Genomic DNA, 19,846 nt, shown 5'->3' with positions numbered 1-19,846 from the left:
AAGAAGTTCAATCTTCCTCAGGATCTGCTGATCCAGTTCCACACTGCAATTATTCAGTCTATTCTGTGGACTCCCATCACCGTCTGGTTTGGATATGCGACCAAACAGGACCAGAACACACCACAAAGGAGATTTAAATCTGCAGAAAAATAATTGGAGTGGATCTTCCCTCCACATGTGACCTGTATCGGTCCAGGGGACATCATTGAAGACCCCTCAGACCCCAGACAAAAAGTGTTCAAACTTCTGTTCAAACCCTGAGGTAGGCACTACAGAGAACTGTACGGCAAAACTTCCAGGTACAGAACCAGTTTCTTCCCCCAGGCGGTCACTCTGATCAACGCCTGAACATGTCAGTGTTGATAACGTCTTTAAATGTGTCTTCTGAATGCCTCATATTTGTATTTTACTTCATTAAGCCATTCTTATACGTGAAAATCTTTCATTAAGGCAAAAAATATGTAAAATTTGCTAATAAAAATAAAAATAAAAATAAAAATAAAAATAAATAAAAATAAAAATAAAAATAAAAATAAAAATAAAAATAAAAATAAAAATAAAAATAAAAATAAAAATAAAAATAAAAATAAAAATAAAAATAAAAATAAAAATAAAAATAAAAATAAAAATAAAAATAAAAATACAAATACAAATACAAATATTTGGACAAATAACAGGCCATATTCAACCACAAAACAGTCCGATTGACTAATTCATATATCTTTGAAAATCCATAATAGAGAGAAGCTGCAAAATTTGAACAGCAAAAGTCAGTCATTTACCATGCTAATATGCCCCCTAGTGGCATTTCTATGATCCTGCAACAATGCCATGATGACATCACTGAGGTGGTCTTTTGATATTTTGAAAGGGCCAAATATTTGACAATAGAATAGGCTACTAATTCTCAGCATTCACACAACAAAAACTCTATAGTCGTTCAATGAAATGTATTATTATTATTATTATTATTATTATTATTATTATTATTATTATTATTATTATTATTATTATTATTATTATTATTATTATTATTATTATTATTATTATTAAAGCATGTAGCCTCCATTTGTGAGGCGTTTATCTGGGAAAACTACAAATAGAGTTTTCCATACATGCTTTTCTGTGGACTGCGGTGTAAACGTTGATCTCTCAGCATTGACACCAACAATTAGCCATGTTTTTTTTGATAGCCAACAACAGAAGCGTTGAACATGTGAGCTGGAAGACGAGACAAGGACACACGACACACTAGAATCACAAACTAAGACCAGAAATGTCACAAACAACCTCGACACCTGGCGGTCGGGGTGAAGGCAAGCCGTGGCGTCTAACCGCTCACACGTGTTTTCGATCTTTTAAGCACTAGAAAATTAAATTTACTCTGGATATGATTTGGAATCTACTGACACGCGATACTTTTGTTTGCATGGAGAAATAAAACTTTATGGCTAAAATACAAAATACTTCTTAAAATATTGAAAATAGACTTTTTTTTTATACATTATGTAAATGGATTAACAAGGTGACGACATGAAAAATAAATATTCAGCGAAATGTCATCTCTGCAATGCATGAACGTAGATCTATACCATGTAGAAGAAGTAAAGCAGCACCCCAAATACCCTGACACCACGTCCCTGTAGGATGATCACATGACAAATTAAGACAACAACTCCCCACAGGTAGCACTCAGCTTATTTATACAACAATATTGCTCTATCGCTCGTTAGCGTGTGATAGAGTTATCAACCTTTATTGCTTCCTGAAGGTACCTGGACGGGAGCTGGGGCTGGGGGGCGGGGTGGATTGAGGGGACAGATCAGGTAGGACCGACTTCACCTGAAAAGAAGGCAACCGGGCGCACTGCGGAGCGAGTCAGTGGGCGGACGATCGCGCGTTTAGCTTGTTTTTTTTTTGTTTTTTGTTTTTTTTTACAAAAGCTGCCAAATGTCACGAGTTAAAGAAAAGGCTGAGCTATCTTTAAAAAGAAGAATCGAAAAACAGTTCTCGAGCCGAATACGGCGATTCTGAAACCACCACAGTCACAACCACGCAGTTTATTTTGGTGTCATTTTTTGAATACAGCAAATAATAACAAAACCCTCAAAATAATACGTACATTCATAATGCGCGGCTCGCCTGTAAACAAGGAGTGTATTCGCCTTATGCTAAGATGAGTTTGCATAATGTCTGCCAATGAGAAAAAAGCATCGGGAAGAGAAGAGGTCGCTACAAGAGGACTCACCAAAGCTTGATAAACGGGAGGGGAATGACGGGGATGGGGGTTCAGGGCGGGCACCTCCCTTTTGGCAGTGGAACAGCACTCTTAGAAGTCAAGCCGAGGGTGAGGGTGTACACAATGCTCTCGTCGGACAAGAAGGCCATTTCAGTGTCAAGATGAGATGAAGGCATTCTAGTTTGGCAGCCAGTTCACAGTGTTGCAGCGCTAAACCTCAAGATGGACACAATGGACGCAGTCTTTCTACACTGTCTCCGCTGGGGGGTTGGGGGTCACGGTGTTCTGAGAGGAAAACGATTCATTGTTACGCAAGGAAATGACTTGTTTCATGGAAGAACTTAAACCTGACTCTAAAACAAGTCTTGTCATCATGCAAAGACACATAAGGAGCGCTGAGTAACTCCCAACCGGACAACTGGTCCATTGGGAAAGTTTCTGTCATGTCTGAAATTTCATTTAAAAACTCATAATTTCACACAGGATGGACTTCTGGATGCATTGTATTAGATTATGACGGTTGGAAACCCACTCGACGATCCACATGCGGTCAAATCTGTATCGCATGCTTGTCTTTAGTGTTATGGCTAGCTAAAACTTGCTAGCTAAAACATGAAAATGTATTTTCATACCGTATAAATTCATCCATCCATCCATTTTCTACCGCTTATCCTAACGAGGGTCGCGGGGGGTGCTGGAGCCTATCCCAGCTGTCTTCGGGTGAAAGGCGGGATACACCCTGGACTGGTGGCCAGCCAATCACAGGGCACATATAGACAAACAACCATTCACACTCACATTCATACCTATGGACAATTTGGTGTCGCTAATTAACCTAGCATGTTTTTGGAATGTGGGAGGAAACCGGAGTAACCACGCTAACCACTCAACCGCCGTGCAGCCATGCAACCGTATTTTTATTATCATCATTATTATTATGATTATTCATTTATTCATTCGTTTTCCACCGCTTATCCTCACGAGGGTCACGGGGGTGACACCCTGGACTGGTGGTCAGTCAATCACAGCTGGCCACCTACCTATGGACAATTTGGAGTGGCCAATTAACCTAGCATGTTTTTGGAATGTGGGAGGAAACCGGAGTACCCGGAGAAAACCCACGCATGCACGGGGAGAACATGCAAACTCCACACAGAAATGGCCGAGGGTGGAATTGAACTCGGGTCTCCTAGCTGTGAGGCCTGCCCGCTGTGCAGCCATATTATCATTATTCTTATTATTTTTCATTCGTTTATTCATTCGTTTTCTACCACTTATCCTCACGAGGGGTGCTGGAGCCTATCCCAGCTGTCTTTGGGTGAAAGGCGGGGTACACCCTGGACTGGTGGCCAGCCAATCACAGGGCACATATAGACAAACAACCATTCACACTCACATTCATACCTATGGACAATTTGGAGTCGCCAATTAACCTAGCATGTTTTTGGAATGCGGGAGGAAACACACACATGCACAGGGGAGAACATGCAAACTCCATACAGAGATGGTCGGGGGTGGAATTGAACTCGGGTCTCCTAGCTGTGAGGTCTGCGCGCTAACCACTCTCCACCATGCAGCCGTATTATTATTATCATTATCATTATCATTATTATTATTATTTTTCATTCATTCTTTCATTTTCTACCGCTTATCCTCACAAGGGTCGCGGCGGTGCTGGAGCCTGTCCCTGCTGTCCAGAGATGGCCGAGGGTGGACCGCATAAATCTTAAAGTCCAAACCCAGGAACAGATTGCTCGGGTTGGTCCACTTAAATGTTCTTCTCAGAAGTAACTCGATGCCGGCTTGCTAATATCCTTATCTTACCTGAGAGAAGACTTGTCATCTTGCGTTGCAGGTTCCACAGAGTCCTGCTGAGATCGGGTGATGTCCTCATTCTGAGAAGCAGTGAGGAGATCCTGGGAGTCCTCCCCATCCGCCTCCCCCTCCCCAGAGTCAGTACTCCTGATGCTGAGGCGCCTCATGCGATACATGACGTCCACCTCCCGCATTCTGCCCAGACGCTCCACGGCTACTCGGCCTGGAGAAATAGCTAGCTTATTCTGCAGAGCTTCAATTCTATCAGGGGGGGGCTTGCAGTTCCTCTCCCCTTCCAAGCTAAGAGACAGCCTGCGGTCTAGTTTTGGGACGACTGAAAGTGGTAGTCTCTCAGGTGGGAACTCTGGCAGCCCTGGGTGGTCTCGGCCTGGATGGGTCCATAGAACAAGTCTATGTTCCGGCACAGCAAATGGCTTCGTGTCTTGCTCCTGTTTGGGGTCTGAAACTGCGTTGGTTCGACCCTCACCTTCAGCTTCCATAAATTCCGATATTTTTCCTTCCAATGTTTCTTTCTGCCGCTCCTCCGATACGGTCTGTTCCTTTGCCAGCTCACCAGTCGCTAATATTGGTTGATCAATATTTTCTTCAGTTTTTTCAACCCCATCCAAATTGTCTTGTGTTGATGAGTCCTGCTTCTTTGAATCGTTTCTCAAGTCAGACCCGGTCACATTTAAACTTGAGTTCTGTGTTTCCCGATTCCTCGTAATCTCCGATGGACTTTCCACTGCAGCGCACTGCGGTGGACTTCCGTTTGGATTGACTGAGCTATCTGAGCTGTTCTCCTCGTGGAGCGGAGGCAACGGTCCTTGTCTCAACTGGTTCTCCATTTCTCGTTTGCAAATAGGGCACTCCTCCTCCGCATCAAGGTCTTGTGGAGGAGCTTGTTCATTAGGATCTTCTGAGACTTTATTGGCTTCCCCTGAATCCCGAGAATGCCGCAAAGTCTGACATATGTCCTCGTAGTCAGGAGGACTCGTGAGCGTGGAGGCATCTTGCATGGGCTGCCTGTCTGCCCACGGAACCTCTGCTGCTGTGTTGCGCGTTATCGGGCTGAAGTCGCAAAGTGGTGTCTCAATGGGTTCATCCGGCAGGTCCAGTTTCACCGTCCTGCCGTCATTGCTACGTCTACGTGAAAGATGCGGAACAACCCTGTATTCTCGAAAGCCCGACTCCCGAGGTGGCACAGGGAGCTCCTCCCGAAGTTGCTTACTGAACGTAACCGACTTTGTTGCAGGCCTGGAGAAGGCGCTTTTGACTTCCCTGTAGTCTGGATCAACAGACCAGCTCACTGCGCTCCGCCTAAGGCTGCTGGGTTTGTTGAGAGGCTGGGATGTCAGCCGGATTTTGATACGTTCTGGGATTTCAACAGAACCGCTAGGGACTTTATTGCTGGCAGCACCTAGTTCCAAGATGTCTTTGTAGGCCTCGTTGAGGTCCTCAATACACTTGTCAACACTGGGCTGTTTGCTGCTCACTGGTTGCTGCTGCTGCTGCTGCTGCTGATCCTCGACTTCTTTCTGGATGGCCTCCAGCTCTTTGACGGCATCCCACGGTCGCTGGCTGGCTATCGGTTTCAGCAGGAACTCAGGAACTTCAAACACCTCCTGTCCGCTGCTTGCTGCTGGTTTGGACTCGACGTTTCCTGAGGACGGCACTGCCGGCGGCTGAGCTGTGCTCTTGTTCAGCTGGTTGGAGAAGGTGGTGGTTAGAGAGAAGGCGCTGTTGCTTGAAAGTTTCAGGCTCTTCACTCCCTTTATTGGAAAACTGAAGCCAGTGCCCACTACACTGCCACCGTCAGCAGGGACGTCAGTAGTAGCAGGGGTGGCATCGCTTTGTGCTTCCTTGTTTTCAGGGGCAGGTTTTTCAGCGTCTGGGCTAGTTTGTGTCTCTTGGTCTCGATACTGATTTGCAGGCCAGGATCCTGACAATTTCAGCTCCTTGTAGTGGTTTATTTTAGGGGGTCTACAGGGTAATTTCTTGAACATTTTACTGCTTGCTCGGCTGCTGGTTTTGCTACTCGCAATGCTTCCAGTGAGCGCTTGCAACTCGGCCTCGGCTGAAGATGTGCTTTGGAGACTTTGGTTCGTTAAATGGCCAGTTTTGTTTTCACTGGGACTGTCAGCCGGGTCTGGTGACTTCTCATTGTTGTTATTCTGATCACGGATCGTACCAGTGAGCTGAGGTGTCACAGGGACAGAAACCAAACAAAAAATGGTCTCACTAAGTCGCTTTTTTAGATTCTTGGACTTGTCCTTCTCTGGTGGTTCAGACTGTTCGATTTTCTTCACTTCTGTCGCAGTTTCAGAGACTGCCTGGTCAGGAGGCTTGCACGGGGGAGGCGGTGGTTTACCCAGAATAGATGAAGGAAAAAACTGACTACGACTTTGTTCTGGACCGACACTCTCGCTTTTTTTGTTCAGTCCCCTGTTGCACCATCGACTACTACTGTCACTTTCAGTAAGGGTTGCCGTTTTGCGACCGGTGTTCAGAGCTTGCCCCTGCTGGGGAGGAAAGGCACTATCAAGTGTAGATTGTCCTAGATTCTTAACAGACGGAACCTCTTTGTTGATGTTACGGATCTTATCCGAGTCAGTTAGGGAATTTCCACCGGGCCCTCCAGAGAGTTGTTTCACTCGAGGTTCTTCTGCGGATAGTTGCCGAGCTTGACTCGGTTGCTCTTCGTGTCCGCAAGGTACCTGCTTTCGATAGGACGCCCCACGATCTCCATAGTGTTCAAGCCACGAATCACCTGTCTGCCTCGTTAGCCACCTTCCAGGGTCTGAGCTGGGCTGCAAAGAGTCTGCCCTCCACCTGAAGCTGACCATTTCGTTGCGATTTATTGAAAGACTTCTTGGGGGCAGGGTTCTTTTATAAGAAGGAGGTGGGATGTAGCCGGGGGGCTCCATACCGGTGAGAGAATGTTGTGCAAAATAGTCGTGTCGCAGCTCCCCACCCCTTGAATAATAGATAGGCCTGTCTTTCAACTTAAGACCCTGGTCTAAAGCAAGCATCTCTGCGCTACCCCTCGTCTGCTGGTGAATCTCATATGATGGCGGCTTTAAAGGCCTGCTGAACCTGGGCTTTGGTAAAAGTGCAACATGGCTGCTTGGCCCAGCGTTCCTGCCCCACCGGTCCCTGCCAACAGCACCACTATATATATATCGACTATAGGGCCCAGAGAAAACGGTGCTGTTAAGCCTTGGTGGTCTGTCCGGTAGGCTTGGTCTGGATAGAATAAGCTCTCTCCTGTGTGTCCCATCGGGCGACAAAACTCTCGGGAGGGACTGAGACTTTGCTTTTGTTCGAGGGTGAAAAAAACCCTCAGGCGTCCTCAGGCGATAGTGGTCTTGAGTCCACCTCTCCCCATCCCCGTCCGACAGCTGCCTCCCCAGTCCCACGGCAGGCCTCCACTCTTCTGTACCGAGACTCTGACACTTCCGCTCCCCGGTCACCCTCAGCTGACCGGGGGCGTCTTGGTCCCTCAGCCAAGAAATTTCCTCCCACAGCTGCTGCGCTTGCCTCTCTGCCCTGAGTTCCTCAGCTGCTATGAGGGCTTGTGGTCTCCATGCGCCTGCAGAAGCTCGAAGCTCCCTGCCGTCGGCATAGTCCAGGAGAATGCTGAAGTCTTGGCCGCGCCTCCGCCAGTACGAAATGTCCCGCTCATCGTGACTTAGCGGCTCTGAGTACGTCAAACTTGGAACATCGTAGAAACTGCAAAGACAGGAAAGATCAGTATTAGTTCTTTTGTAGTGGTTCACTCATGCTGGGTTGGCTTTACGACCAACTTCTGTTCGTTGTGCAGTTCCTAGTTCTGCTCTTACATTCCATCAGTTGCTAATCTCCACTAGTGTATGTCCGCCGAGACCAGGGGTCGCAACCTTTACTATCAAAACAGAAATGTTGCTTCTATAGACGATAGAAAAATAGTCTAGAACCGTAAAAGCATGTGTAACGGATGCCAACTAGTAGGTATTAGGGGATCGACCGATATGATTTTTTTCCGGCCGATGCCGATACCAATTTTTTTTCCATCACCCTTAGCCAATGGCTGATTTTGCTTGGGCCGATATTTGTGGCCGATACTGCTTTTGCTTCCTCAATTTATATGAAAAAATGACCATGATAACAAATATTACAGGTCTCAAGTTTAAACAAATATTTATTGAAATGTAAACACTGAACACAGTAGGATTCAGCTTTCTTAAACATACATTTAAACGGGATTATCAACTTTAAAAGGAATAAATATTCAACCATGTGCAAAACTTTTCTGTCGTAGTTTAAATTTATCTAGCATCCATGTGATGACTGTGATGCCTGTGTGTAAATCAGGCGGCGGAAAAATATCTCGGCGAAGCCTCGCATGTATATATCGGCCGATACCAATTCAAGTAAAGAACACAAATATCGGCCCGATATATCGGCCGGCCAATGTATCGGTCGATTCTTAGTAGGGATGTGATATTATCACATACTACAGTATTAATTGTCCCTGTACCCTAGAAACCGCCCATGAATGATACGGGAAAAGGCCCAATGATACTGTGTCAAAGCCCAGGGCAGTGATACTGATAAAATATAGAGTTTAACCATGTCCAGTATCAGCCCCCGTAGCTGTCCACTCAGAGCAACACCCGTGAAGCAACCAATCAGAGAACAGCGCACAAGCGTGAACACACACTATAAATATTCCTAGTGCTTCTCCAGTCACCAAAAAACCCAAACTTGATTAATGGAACTTTAATTGTCAGACATTGATAAGATAAGACTGTTGATAAAATATTATTGTTGAAATATTTTTGCAATTGTTGTGTTTACACTGTTTAGATATAATACATGTAATAAACTGAACATTTTCTGGAAACAAAATGGTCTTTTGATGAAATAGTACGTGATAATAAGCTCATGATTAAATAGTATGTGATAATAAGATCATCACATGACCTTCGTTCTCGGGCTGATACTGACACTTGGGGGCATGATACCTGGCCTGATACCAGACAAACCATGTGATAACCTATAGTAAGTATCATCTTGATTAGGCCTCAAAACCTGGTGCCTGAAGAAATATGCAGTACATGAAGTTGACAGCCAGTTGTTTCTTTTACCTTGCTTGCTTTTGATTGGCTGACAGATTTGAAGGGAATTTTGGGGTGTAAGATTTTAAGTTGGAAAAAAATGGCCTCTTACTAGCCCGGGATAGCCATAGCATCTGAAACACACACACCAGACATGGGCTTGCGAGCCTCTCCCAAACAATTCACCCAGCCCCTTTTACCCATGAAGGGCCAACCATAGTTCCCAATGAGAGGGTGAGGCAATATGTCTAAAAGGTACCATATTTACATTTATAACACCCTTCTTGGGTGTCACAAAAAGTCTTTCAATAGTACCACACTGAAGTTTCACTTCCTGTATACATTTTAAGTACTCGATTACATATAACAACTTAGATTACCCAACTACCACCCAGTTAACCCCCCCTCCTCCAGGTGACACTTGGGAGAGTCCAATTAAGGTGATCAGCCTCTGGCCTGCACTCACATGGGCGCACCTCCATGTTTGTGCCTCGACCAATCACCTCAAAAAAAAGGAGACCCTTACGAAAAGAAAATATATTTATCAATATATTACTTTAAATATATTGTATTATATTATAATATATTATTTTTCCATTATATTTTCCAATACATTATATATTATAAATACATGGAATAATATATTTTTGTACATATATTATACAATATATTATATATTCATGTAATATATGGCAATATATTGCAGAATATACAAATGATTGCCGCTTTCAATATATTGAAATATATTAAATCCAAATATATAATATATGAGTTTATATATCCCAAATTATATGCAATTTCATATATGTAAAAATATAGTCCTTTTTTGGTCTTGATGTTTTTTATATGTATCAATATATATGTATGCAATATATTGGAAAATATAATCATAGAATCCCATATATGGAAATATATTTCTTAATACATTGCATTATATTTGCCAATATACTGCAATATTTTTTTTTTCCATAAGGGGAAACTGATGAGAAATTAGGAACAAAACCATTCATTCATTTTCTACCACTTTTGCTCACAAGGGTCACGGGGTTGCTGGAGCCTATCCCAGCTAGGAACAAAACCAATGACTTCTAAATGAAAAACTAACTAACTAAAGTGGCAATTAAACAACTTAAATAGCAAACAATTATAATAAAAGTACTAACCAGAATATATGTGCAAATAACAAAAGCCAACTATATACACAAATAGAAACATGACAGTGTGGAGGTGGGGCATACACCTGATTAGTGAGGGATGATTGGCAGCTCCCTCACATGGGGTATCAAAGTAGTTCAAAAGAGAAAGAGCAGCCGGTGATGATTGAGTATCGGATCTTGCAGGCCACATAGCTAGGAGATGTGGGTTTTCTCCGGGTACTCCGGTTTCCTCCCACATTCCAAAAACATGCTAGGTTAATTAGCGACTCCAAATTGTCCATAGGTATGAATGTGAGTGTGAATGGTTGTTTGTCTATATGTGCCCTGTGATTGGCTGGCCACCAGTCCAGGGTGTACCCCGCCTCTCGCCTGCAGACAGCTGGGATAGGCTCCAGCACCCCCGCGACCCTCGTGAGGAAGAGCGGTAGAAAATGAATGAATGAATGAACAAGTCAGAACTCAGCCAGGATGCATTCACTGTCTCACAGAAACTCTGATATTATAATTCTTTTCAAAATGCGCATTTTCCCCACTCGAATGTTAAGAAACTATTTAAGCATTTCGAAGGGAGCCACAACAAAAAGGCTGAACATGCAAACCCCTGAGCAAGATAAAGGTTATCGGCCATTGGAACACTTTTTCGACTTGTCATGTCTAAACAATTGGTAGATAAATCAAACAGAACGGTCAGTCAGCCGATACGCTTGACTGATGGTCCTCCACAAAGATCCACATTGATCTGCTTTACACGATCGTCCGCACGCGAGCTTCACGTGTCAAGCAAGCGGCAGCTTTGGGAAACATCAACATACAGGAGACAAAAGTGCTGCAGTCAGCCGCTGTGGCGTCCCTTCAAGACAATATGCAATACGAGCAATATGATCTGCATTTTAAATTGTGCTGACCTTATCATGAAGGCTGGTCAATGAAACTGCGGCAGTGGTGCAAAGTCTGGGAAAAGCTCATACCTGTCAACTTTTGGATTTGAAAATAGGGGACCTTGTCTGGAAAGAAGGGGAAAGGAAAATTCATGGAAAAAATAAGGGAAATTCCTCCTCCCCCTTGCAAGAACAAAGTGGATACCGTCAACGTTGTCATCTGCAGTGCCGGAGTAGAGTTATTCATTTTTGTTTTTGTTTTACAGAAGAATCTCTGAATGTTCTGTACTCCTGTTTCCACGCATGAATCATATTGAGCAGATGAGCAGTGGCTCAACTTGCCATGGCTGACATCGTGTTGGTCTTCTTCTTCTAAACAGATAACAAGTAGAGACAGGGCTGCACGGTGGTCTAGTGCTTAGCGCGCAGACCTCACAGCTAGGAGACCCGAGTTCAATCCCACCCTCGGCCATCTCTGTGTGGAGTTTGCATGTTCTCCCTGTGCATGCGTGGGTTTTCTCCGGGTACTCCGGTTTCCTCCCACATTCCAAAAACATGCTAGGTTAATTGGCCACTCCAAATTGTCCATAGGTATGAATGTGAGTGTGAATGGTTGTTTGTCTATATGTGCCCTGTGTTAGGCTGGCCACCAGTCCAGGGTGTACCCTGCCTCTCGCCCAAAGACAGCTGGGATAGGCTCCAGCACCCCCGCGACCCTTGTGAGGATACGCGGTAGAAAACGAATGAATAAATGAATAATAATAATAATGATAATAATAATACAGCTGCACGGTGATTGAGTGGTTAGCGTGGTTACTCCGGTTTCCTCCCACATTCCAAAAACATGCTAGGTTAATTAGCGACTCCAAATTGTCCATAGGTATGAATGTGAGTGTGAATGGTTGTTTGTCTATATGTGCCCTGTGATTGGCTGGCCACCAGTCCAGGGTGTACCCCGCCTCTCGCCTGCAGACAGCTGGGATAGGCTCCAGCACCCCCGCGACCCTCGTGAGGAAGAGCGGTAGAAAATGAATGAATGAATGAACAAGTCAGAACTCAGCCAGGATGCATTCACTGTCTCACAGAAACTCTGATATTATAATTCTTTTCAAAATGCGCATTTTCCCCACTCGAATGTTAAGAAACTATTTAAGCATTTCGAAGGGAGCCACAACAAAAAGGCTGAACATGCAAACCCCTGAGCAAGATAAAGGTTATCGGCCATTGGAACACTTTTTCGACTTGTCATGTCTAAACAATTGGTAGATAAATCAAACAGAACGGTCAGTCAGCCGATACGCTTGACTGATGGTCCTCCACAAAGATCCACATTGATCTGCTTTACACGATCGTCCGCACGCGAGCTTCACGTGTCAAGCAAGCGGCAGCTTTGGGAAACATCAACATACAGGAGACAAAAGTGCTGCAGTCAGCCGCTGTGGCGTCCCTTCAAGACAATATGCAATACGAGCAATATGATCTGCATTTTAAATTGTGCTGACCTTATCATGAAGGCTGGTCAATGAAACTGCGGCAGTGGTGCAAAGTCTGGGAAAAGCTCATACCTGTCAACTTTTGGATTTGAAAATAGGGGACCTTGTCTGGAAAGAAGGGGAAAGGAAAATTCATGGAAAAAATAAGGGAAATTCCTCCTCCCCCTTGCAAGAACAAAGTGGATACCGTCAACGTTGTCATCTGCAGTGCCGGAGTAGAGTTATTCATTTTTGTTTTTGTTTTACAGAAGAATCTCTGAATGTTCTGTACTCCTGTTTCCACGCATGAATCATATTGAGCAGATGAGCAGTGGCTCAACTTGCCATGGCTGACATCGTGTTGGTCTTCTTCTTCTAAACAGATAACAAGTAGAGACAGGGCTGCACGGTGGTCTAGTGCTTAGCGCGCAGACCTCACAGCTAGGAGACCCGAGTTCAATCCCACCCTCGGCCATCTCTGTGTGGAGTTTGCATGTTCTCCCTGTGCATGCGTGGGTTTTCTCCGGGTACTCCGGTTTCCTCCCACATTCCAAAAACATGCTAGGTTAATTGGCCACTCCAAATTGTCCATAGGTATGAATGTGAGTGTGAATGGTTGTTTGTCTATATGTGCCCTGTGTTAGGCTGGCCACCAGTCCAGGGTGTACCCTGCCTCTCGCCCAAAGACAGCTGGGATAGGCTCCAGCACCCCCGCGACCCTTGTGAGGATACGCGGTAGAAAACGAATGAATAAATGAATAATAATAATAATGATAATAATAATACAGCTGCACGGTGATTGAGTGGTTAGCGTGGTTACTCCGGTTTCCTCCCACATTCCAAAAACATGCTAGGTTAATTAGCGACTCCAAATTGTCCATAGGTATGAATGTGAGTGTGAATGGTTGTTTGTCTATATGTGCCCTGTGATTGGCTGGCCACCAGTCCAGGGTGTACCCTGCCTCTCGCCCGAGGACAGCTGGGATAGGCTCCAGCACCCCTGCGACCCTTGTGAGGATAAGCGGTAAAAAATGAATGAATGAATGTATATAAACTGACTGATTTGTTCACCACACTGTTCAAGTGAATGATGCGTTCAAGCACACTGTTAACTCTAGTAGCTGGGATGGGATAGGCTCCAGCACCCCTGCGACCCTCCTGAGGATAAGCGGTAGAGAATGAATGAATGAACATAATGAACCAGAATGGCATTATATGTACTTTTCGAAAATAAAAACACGTTTTTATTTATTTTACTTTATTTGCCTTTTATTTAACCTCTAAATGTGTCCAATCATTTACCTTACCTGTATTATATTATATTATTATATAAAACAATTATATAAAACAATGATTGCAAATGTAGCTCAAGCTACAATATTTTAAAGTGTGAATTTCTAATGAAGTCGGCGTTAAAGCCACTATGATAGTAACCACTATATGCATCCATAGCATGTGTGTGTGAGTCACGAGCAGCATATGCTAGTGTATGGCTGAGGGGGGGCCGTGCACACTTGCCCAGCAACATGCTGACATCACAGAGCACGTGCTGGGTGGGATTCAGTGTGCCAGTGTTTACAGTGGAGTGACTCGGCTTCCCGTCTTCAAGCGCGTTTCCGTCCTCTTTTTGCTTCTTTTATTCTTATCCGAATGCTGCTGTTTACATCCGCCTGCCTCGCATTGAGGGAGGGGCGTGGAGGGGGGGGGGGGGGGGGGCACGAGGTAGCAATGCATTAACTTCCATGCAAAAGGCACCTTTCATCATTCCTCAGAAGGCCAGCTTCAGCGATGTCAGCCATGCTGCTGCAGCCACTGCAGCTCAGGAAGGAGGAGGGGGGGGGGACCTGCAGTGCAGACTCGCTTTTGCATGCAATCCTGATGGGGGCCCAGCCAGTAAAGGAGAAAAGGGAAGGTGTAAGTAAGGGGGGGGATAAACACTCACCCACTATCTGTAGCCAGAGAATCACCCAGGGGCTGAGCGTCGCCAAGGATACCGACGCAGCCTTCCTTCCTCCTCCTGTCGCCGCCCTCGTTGTCCACGCCGTGGTAACCCTTCAGCGGCGCCGGCCTGCTGCTGTACAACCCGCCGGCCACCGAGGCCCCGCGCTCCGCCTCGTAGCCGTTCAGCGCCCCCCGGCCCGCCGTCCTGTTGTCGAGCAACTCGCGCTGGCAATCTGCGGGCCGCTTGTCGTAAGGCGTGGCCGACGGGGGGCCGCTTCTGGGCAGCTTGTATCCGTGCGAGATGAGCAGATCCTCCACGCTGTACATGGTGGCTCACGTCTGGGGCGGGAGGGCAAAGGTGGGGGGGTGTGTTGCCTTATGAGCGGTGCTGCTCAGCACAGGCCATCACTTTGGGGGGCACAGAAAGACAGGGTCAAGAACACCATTAGAAACTATAGGATGAACTAGCAGTCGTCATGCTAATGGTACTTTTTACACCATGTACCGTCTCAAAGATACACGCCCCGAAACTCAGAGTACACCCCACTTTATTGTATGATTCGTTTTTCCTAAAAAATTTTGCTTTTTGGTTTTTGTGCAAGAAACTAGTCAGATTGCTCTGGAATCGTTCCGCAAAATCACCCAAACAAAGCACAGTTTTGTATTGAGTGCGAACTCAAAATAATCCGCCATGGGGCCAAAGAAAACATTATTTCCATCAGGTCAGAATGTACAGGCAGTCATCCACAATAAGTTCAATCCTATCATCATTTAGAATTATTTAGCTTGTACGACTATAATTATACTCCATAAAATTTACTTTCTGGATGAATTGGATTGATATTATTTCATATGTTGCGTCTGTTTTTGTCAAACATTGTGGAACAAATTAATGCTAAAAACGATGGTACTACTTTACCTACGTTATTATCATCATAGTTAAGGCTGAGAATCACAAAACTTTGTGGAAGGGCAGTGCCCCGGACTAAAGGAATGCATATTACATTTTGGTGAAGAACCAGATAAAGGTGTTGATGCTAAATCTTCCTTCCGATAAATTCATTCATTCATTCATTTTCTACTGCTTTTCCTCACGAGGGTCACGGGGGTGCTGGAGCCTATCCCAGCTGTCTTCCGGCGAGAGGCGGGGTACACCCTGGACTGGTGGACAGCCAATCACAGGGCACATATAGACAAACAACCATTCACACTCACATTCATACCTAGGGACAATTTGGAGTGGCCAATTAGCCTAGCATGTTTTTGGAATGTGGGAGGAAACCGGAGTACCCGGAGAAAACCCACGCATGCACGGGGAGAACATGCAAACACATGCAAATTCCGAGGGTGGAATTGAACCCTGGTCTCCTAGCTGTGAGGTCTGTGCGCTAACCACTCGTCCACCGTGCCCCTTCCAATAAATGTAAAAAATATATATTTTCCAGTAAAATGAGCTGTTTTGGGTTGCACGGTGGATGAGTGCTTAGTTCACAGACCTCACAGCGAGGGGACCCGAGTTCAATCCCACCCTCAGCCATCTCTGTGTGGAGTTTGCATGTTCTCCTCGTGCATGCGTGGGTTTTCTCCGGGTACTCCGGTTTCCTCCCACATTCCAAAAACATGCTAGGTTAATTGGCCACTCCAAATTGTCCATAGGTATGAATGTGAGTGTGAATGGTTGTTTGTCTATATGTGCCCTGTGATTGGCTGGCAACACCAGTCCAGGGTGTACCCCGCCTCTTGCCCGAAGACAGCTGGGATAGGCTCCAGCACCCTCGCGACCCTCGTGAGGATAAGCGGTAGAAAATGAATAAAATGCCTGGTATTTTGTAGGATTCCCCAAAAACTACATGACTAGTATCCCCAAAACTGCTGATGTTTATCCATGTATTTTGTATTTTGTCAACTACAATACTGATTTTAAGTCAAATTTGTGTGTAAACTTTTGTCAACCGCAAACTTCTTCTGATAAAAGTGCCTGATCATCAGGTAAGATAACCAAAAACAAAATGACCATTTCACCAAAAACACCCAAAAGTTGAATTATTTGTTTCTGCAGGATGACGCAAAAACAACAAAGAACATGAGCTGGACTTGGGTAGGGCTTGTTGACAAGAACGTTTTTAGTGACTTTTTTATCGAGTTCTAATTTGCACGTATTGCTCTTATCTGTAGTAGTCTTTATTGTTTTAACCGGAGTTGCCATTGAGTTGAATTGAGTTTTTCTTATTATTATTGTTTTTCTAATGTTGTGCATTACTTTGCAATGTGTCTTTGTTTGGAAAATGTGCCATAGAAAGAAAGTGAATTTGATTTCTTGCGATTTAGAAGATACTTAGAAGGGTCTGATTACTCAATAAATATAATAATAATAATATGATAATACATTTTATTTGTATAGCGCTTTCCAAAATACTCAAAGACACTTTAACAGAAGAATGGAGTTGAATAAAAGCAAGTAAACAGAGTAAAAGATACATTAAAATACAACATTCATATATATTCATATAGTGACAAAGTTGCTAAGCTGGCAACAGCAGTCCCTCATGCTACGTCTTCTTATTATCTGGCAGACCGGATGCATTCTATTGTGTTCATGAGTGAGGGCAAACAAATCTATTTGTTGCAGGCCGTGTGCATCCGCTTAAAAGTAAATATTTTGACTTTAGTGAATAATTTTAAGATTGCTTTCCTTGACAACACGTTTAACGCGGAAAACCTGTGACCGGCTTGGTTGTCATGGTTACCATAACACAAAGTGCCGGTTTGAATTTGCTAAAAATTTACATTTGCTTCAAATTAAATTGAGTGTGAAACAGTTATAGGGACAAAGCCCAGATTCAAACACATTGAAAGTGGTCCTGGTACAAAGCCCTGAGGAACAACATTTATTTTTCCACTTCATAATTTGTCTTTCTTTCTGTTTATTTTTGCTCAGCTCAAAAAGGGCTTGTTGGCGAAGTGGGACCACACACACACACACACACACCATCTTGGAACTTTCATTACGTGTGGCACGACAAGGACGCTCTTTGGGCATTTATCTTGGTGTCCTATCTGCAGCCATTCAATGTCATTGGGACAACTTTTATGACACGATTAAAAGGGATTCAGCGCCTCATTTGCAGTTGAAAGGTCAATATGATGACATGCTCGGCACCTACAGTATAAAGTATATATTACTTGTATATTTACAGTACATATCATTCCACTGTTTGATACAGAAATACTGCTTAGTACTCATTTCTCCTATTGAGAGGAGCAGAACGCCACTTAAGCGACCCCGATTTTTAGGTACATGCCTCATGTAGTCCGAATTTGGTCATTAAGATCATTTATAATATGATATGTCATTTGTGCGGGGGTGCTGGAGCCTATCCCAGCTGTCTTCGTACACCCTGGACTGGTGGCCAGCCAATCACAGAGCACATATAGACAAACAACCATTCACACTCACATTCATACCTATGGACAATTTGGAGTCGCTAATTAACCTAGCATGTTTTTGGAATGTGGGAGGAAACTTACACATTTTGGGGTATAAAACATCTTTAAAATTATGTAAGGCATAACATGTGTCAAAGTCAAATTTCTTCTGGGGGGGGGTACTTTTTGTAAAATAACATTGAGTTGGCCAAAGAGTCCATGCACAACCTAAAGTAGGCTTTTGAGGTTTGGCCCCTTGTGAAATTGCAAAAAGAGTTTGTTTAGAGAAGAAGAATCTCAACAGGAAGTTGCATCACATTCAAAGCAGTGACCCCCAATAGTTTTCTGTCACTCCTTTTCTGGGGAAGGGGAGTACTGTCGCACCACCCCATTGATTTGTAGTACTAAGAATCTGTCATATTTATTTATTTATCTGTACAAACCACTGTATCAGTTGCTGGCATTTTACCATGCAGTAAAATGCCTCCCCCCGGAAGACCGCCCCGCTATTTGAGAAGCACAGACTTACACTATTAACGCTGCTTCACTTCTTTTTTCACTTAAGAATGTTAAAAGTGTCTACGCACTTAACAACGCTTGTATGACGGACACAGTTTGACACTGGAGCAGACAAAGTCTATTTCTATGGCTTCCAATGAAGGAAGACATTGTGAAGGTTAAACCTTGGAGGTTCCACTGCGCCGCCTTCAAGAACAGCGTTTTTTTTTTTAAGTTATCCAACTTTGTCACACCTCAAAAATTGAGCATGTTGTTTGTTGACGTATATGACTAATAACTGGATTTATGCACCATAGATTCATGTTAAAGGTAAACATTTTTTTTACCAGAAGAAGGCAAAAAAAAGGAAGTGGACGGGCAAGGTCATGACTTCAAAACTGTGCAGTTTTTTTTTTGTTTTTTTTTTTGCATAGCAACAGCAAATGTGGGATTGTTTACCAAAGTTGCATTTTAACAAAAGTTCTGCATGCATCTTGAGGCAGGACTCAACTTCCACTTTTAACCCCCCCCTTTGCATCTTTACCTAGTAACACATATGCTTTCATCACCCCCCCCCCCCCCCCCCCCCCCCCCCCCCGCAGCCTTATATGAATGCACGATGCAGGTGAACATATCATAACAAAACGTCCATCAGGAAAACATCCGCGCACAGTGCGGGGCCGTGCCTGCTGGGGGGGTGGGGGACTGCAATATGGCAATATCAGCCTGCCTGTACCTGCTCCACCCGCCCCGGAGACGGCTCCACCTGACACCTCAACTTACCCCATGCAGCCATGCTGGGACCAACCCTGCACACCAGAAAGCATCTAAATCCTAACAAATGATACGCAGGAGGATGAGGGGGGGGGCGTTCTGCATGCAAGGGTTGAGCCTCACCCCTGAGCGGCATCAAACCAACCGCTGAGGTGCGCTTGCAGATGCGCTAAACTGGGAGTGTTTACCGAGAAACCTGGCAAAGCCGTGCACACACACGCACGCACGCACGAACGCACGCACGCATGCATGCATAGCAACCCCTCCCTAGAAACCAGCGGACATGCGAGCCGCTCATGGCTTCAAAAACCAAACCAAAAAGAAGAATAAAAACGTCAAATGTAACGACGCAGACGTTACCTGGCAAGAAGCGTGGCGCGGCCGCTGCGGTTGCTGCTGCTCATAGCGGGAGAGCACGGCACACGGCGCCGAGCTTGAGCCGAGCATGCCTATTGGTAGGCGGGGACGCGCCGGTTGCTGGCTGCCTCGGACTGGGCTCCTCTCAACACCGATGAGGCGGGGTGAGCTCCTCGCTGTCAGCACAATG

At 44.8% G+C, this 19,846-nt stretch overlaps 1 protein-coding gene across 2 annotated transcripts; it reads right to left on the bottom strand.

Annotated features, from left to right (window-relative positions):
• Positions 1-1,184: 1,184 nt before the first annotated feature.
• On the bottom strand, positions 1,185-19,799 carry jcadb (junctional cadherin 5 associated b). 2 transcript variants are annotated; one of them, XM_058091738.2, is made up of 4 exons: positions 19,660-19,799; positions 14,603-15,009; positions 4,064-7,786; positions 1,185-2,524 (listed from the first exon to the last, which is right to left on the bottom strand). In XM_058091738.2, the coding sequence occupies exons 2-4, from the start codon at positions 14,926-14,928 to the stop codon at positions 2,515-2,517; spliced, it is 4,059 nt and encodes a 1,352-aa protein (XP_057947721.2). In that variant the 5' UTR covers positions 14,929-15,009; positions 19,660-19,799; the 3' UTR covers positions 1,185-2,514. The 2 variants fall into 2 exon arrangements, with proteins under 2 accessions (XP_057947721.2, XP_078650893.1); XM_078794767.1 differs by lacking the exons at positions 14,603-15,009; positions 19,660-19,799 and adding an exon at positions 9,184-9,310.
• Between the last annotated feature and the right edge of the window lie 47 nt (positions 19,800-19,846).

This window comes from Doryrhamphus excisus, linkage group LG11 (assembly GCF_037039965.1).
Source record: "Doryrhamphus excisus strain RoL-2023G ecotype Guam linkage group LG11, RoL_Dexc_Guam_v1.1, whole genome shotgun sequence".
Classification (NCBI taxonomy): Eukaryota; Metazoa; Chordata; class Actinopteri; order Syngnathiformes; family Syngnathidae; genus Doryrhamphus; species Doryrhamphus excisus.
Note: the sequence above shows the minus strand (reverse complement) of the source record. Positions and strands in the feature narration are given on the sequence as shown.

What these genes read in the sequence shown, in the direction of transcription:
- jcadb (XM_058091738.2), bottom strand. Translation starts at nt 14,928, where the DNA reads ATGTACAGCGTGGAGGATCTGCTCATCTCGCACGGATACAAGCTGCCC. An exon ending in TCTCTGGCTACAGATAGTGG is followed by an intron (nt 7,787 to 14,602) that starts GTGAGTGTTTAT and finishes CTGTCTTTGCAG; the next exon opens with TTTCTACGATGTTCCAAGTT.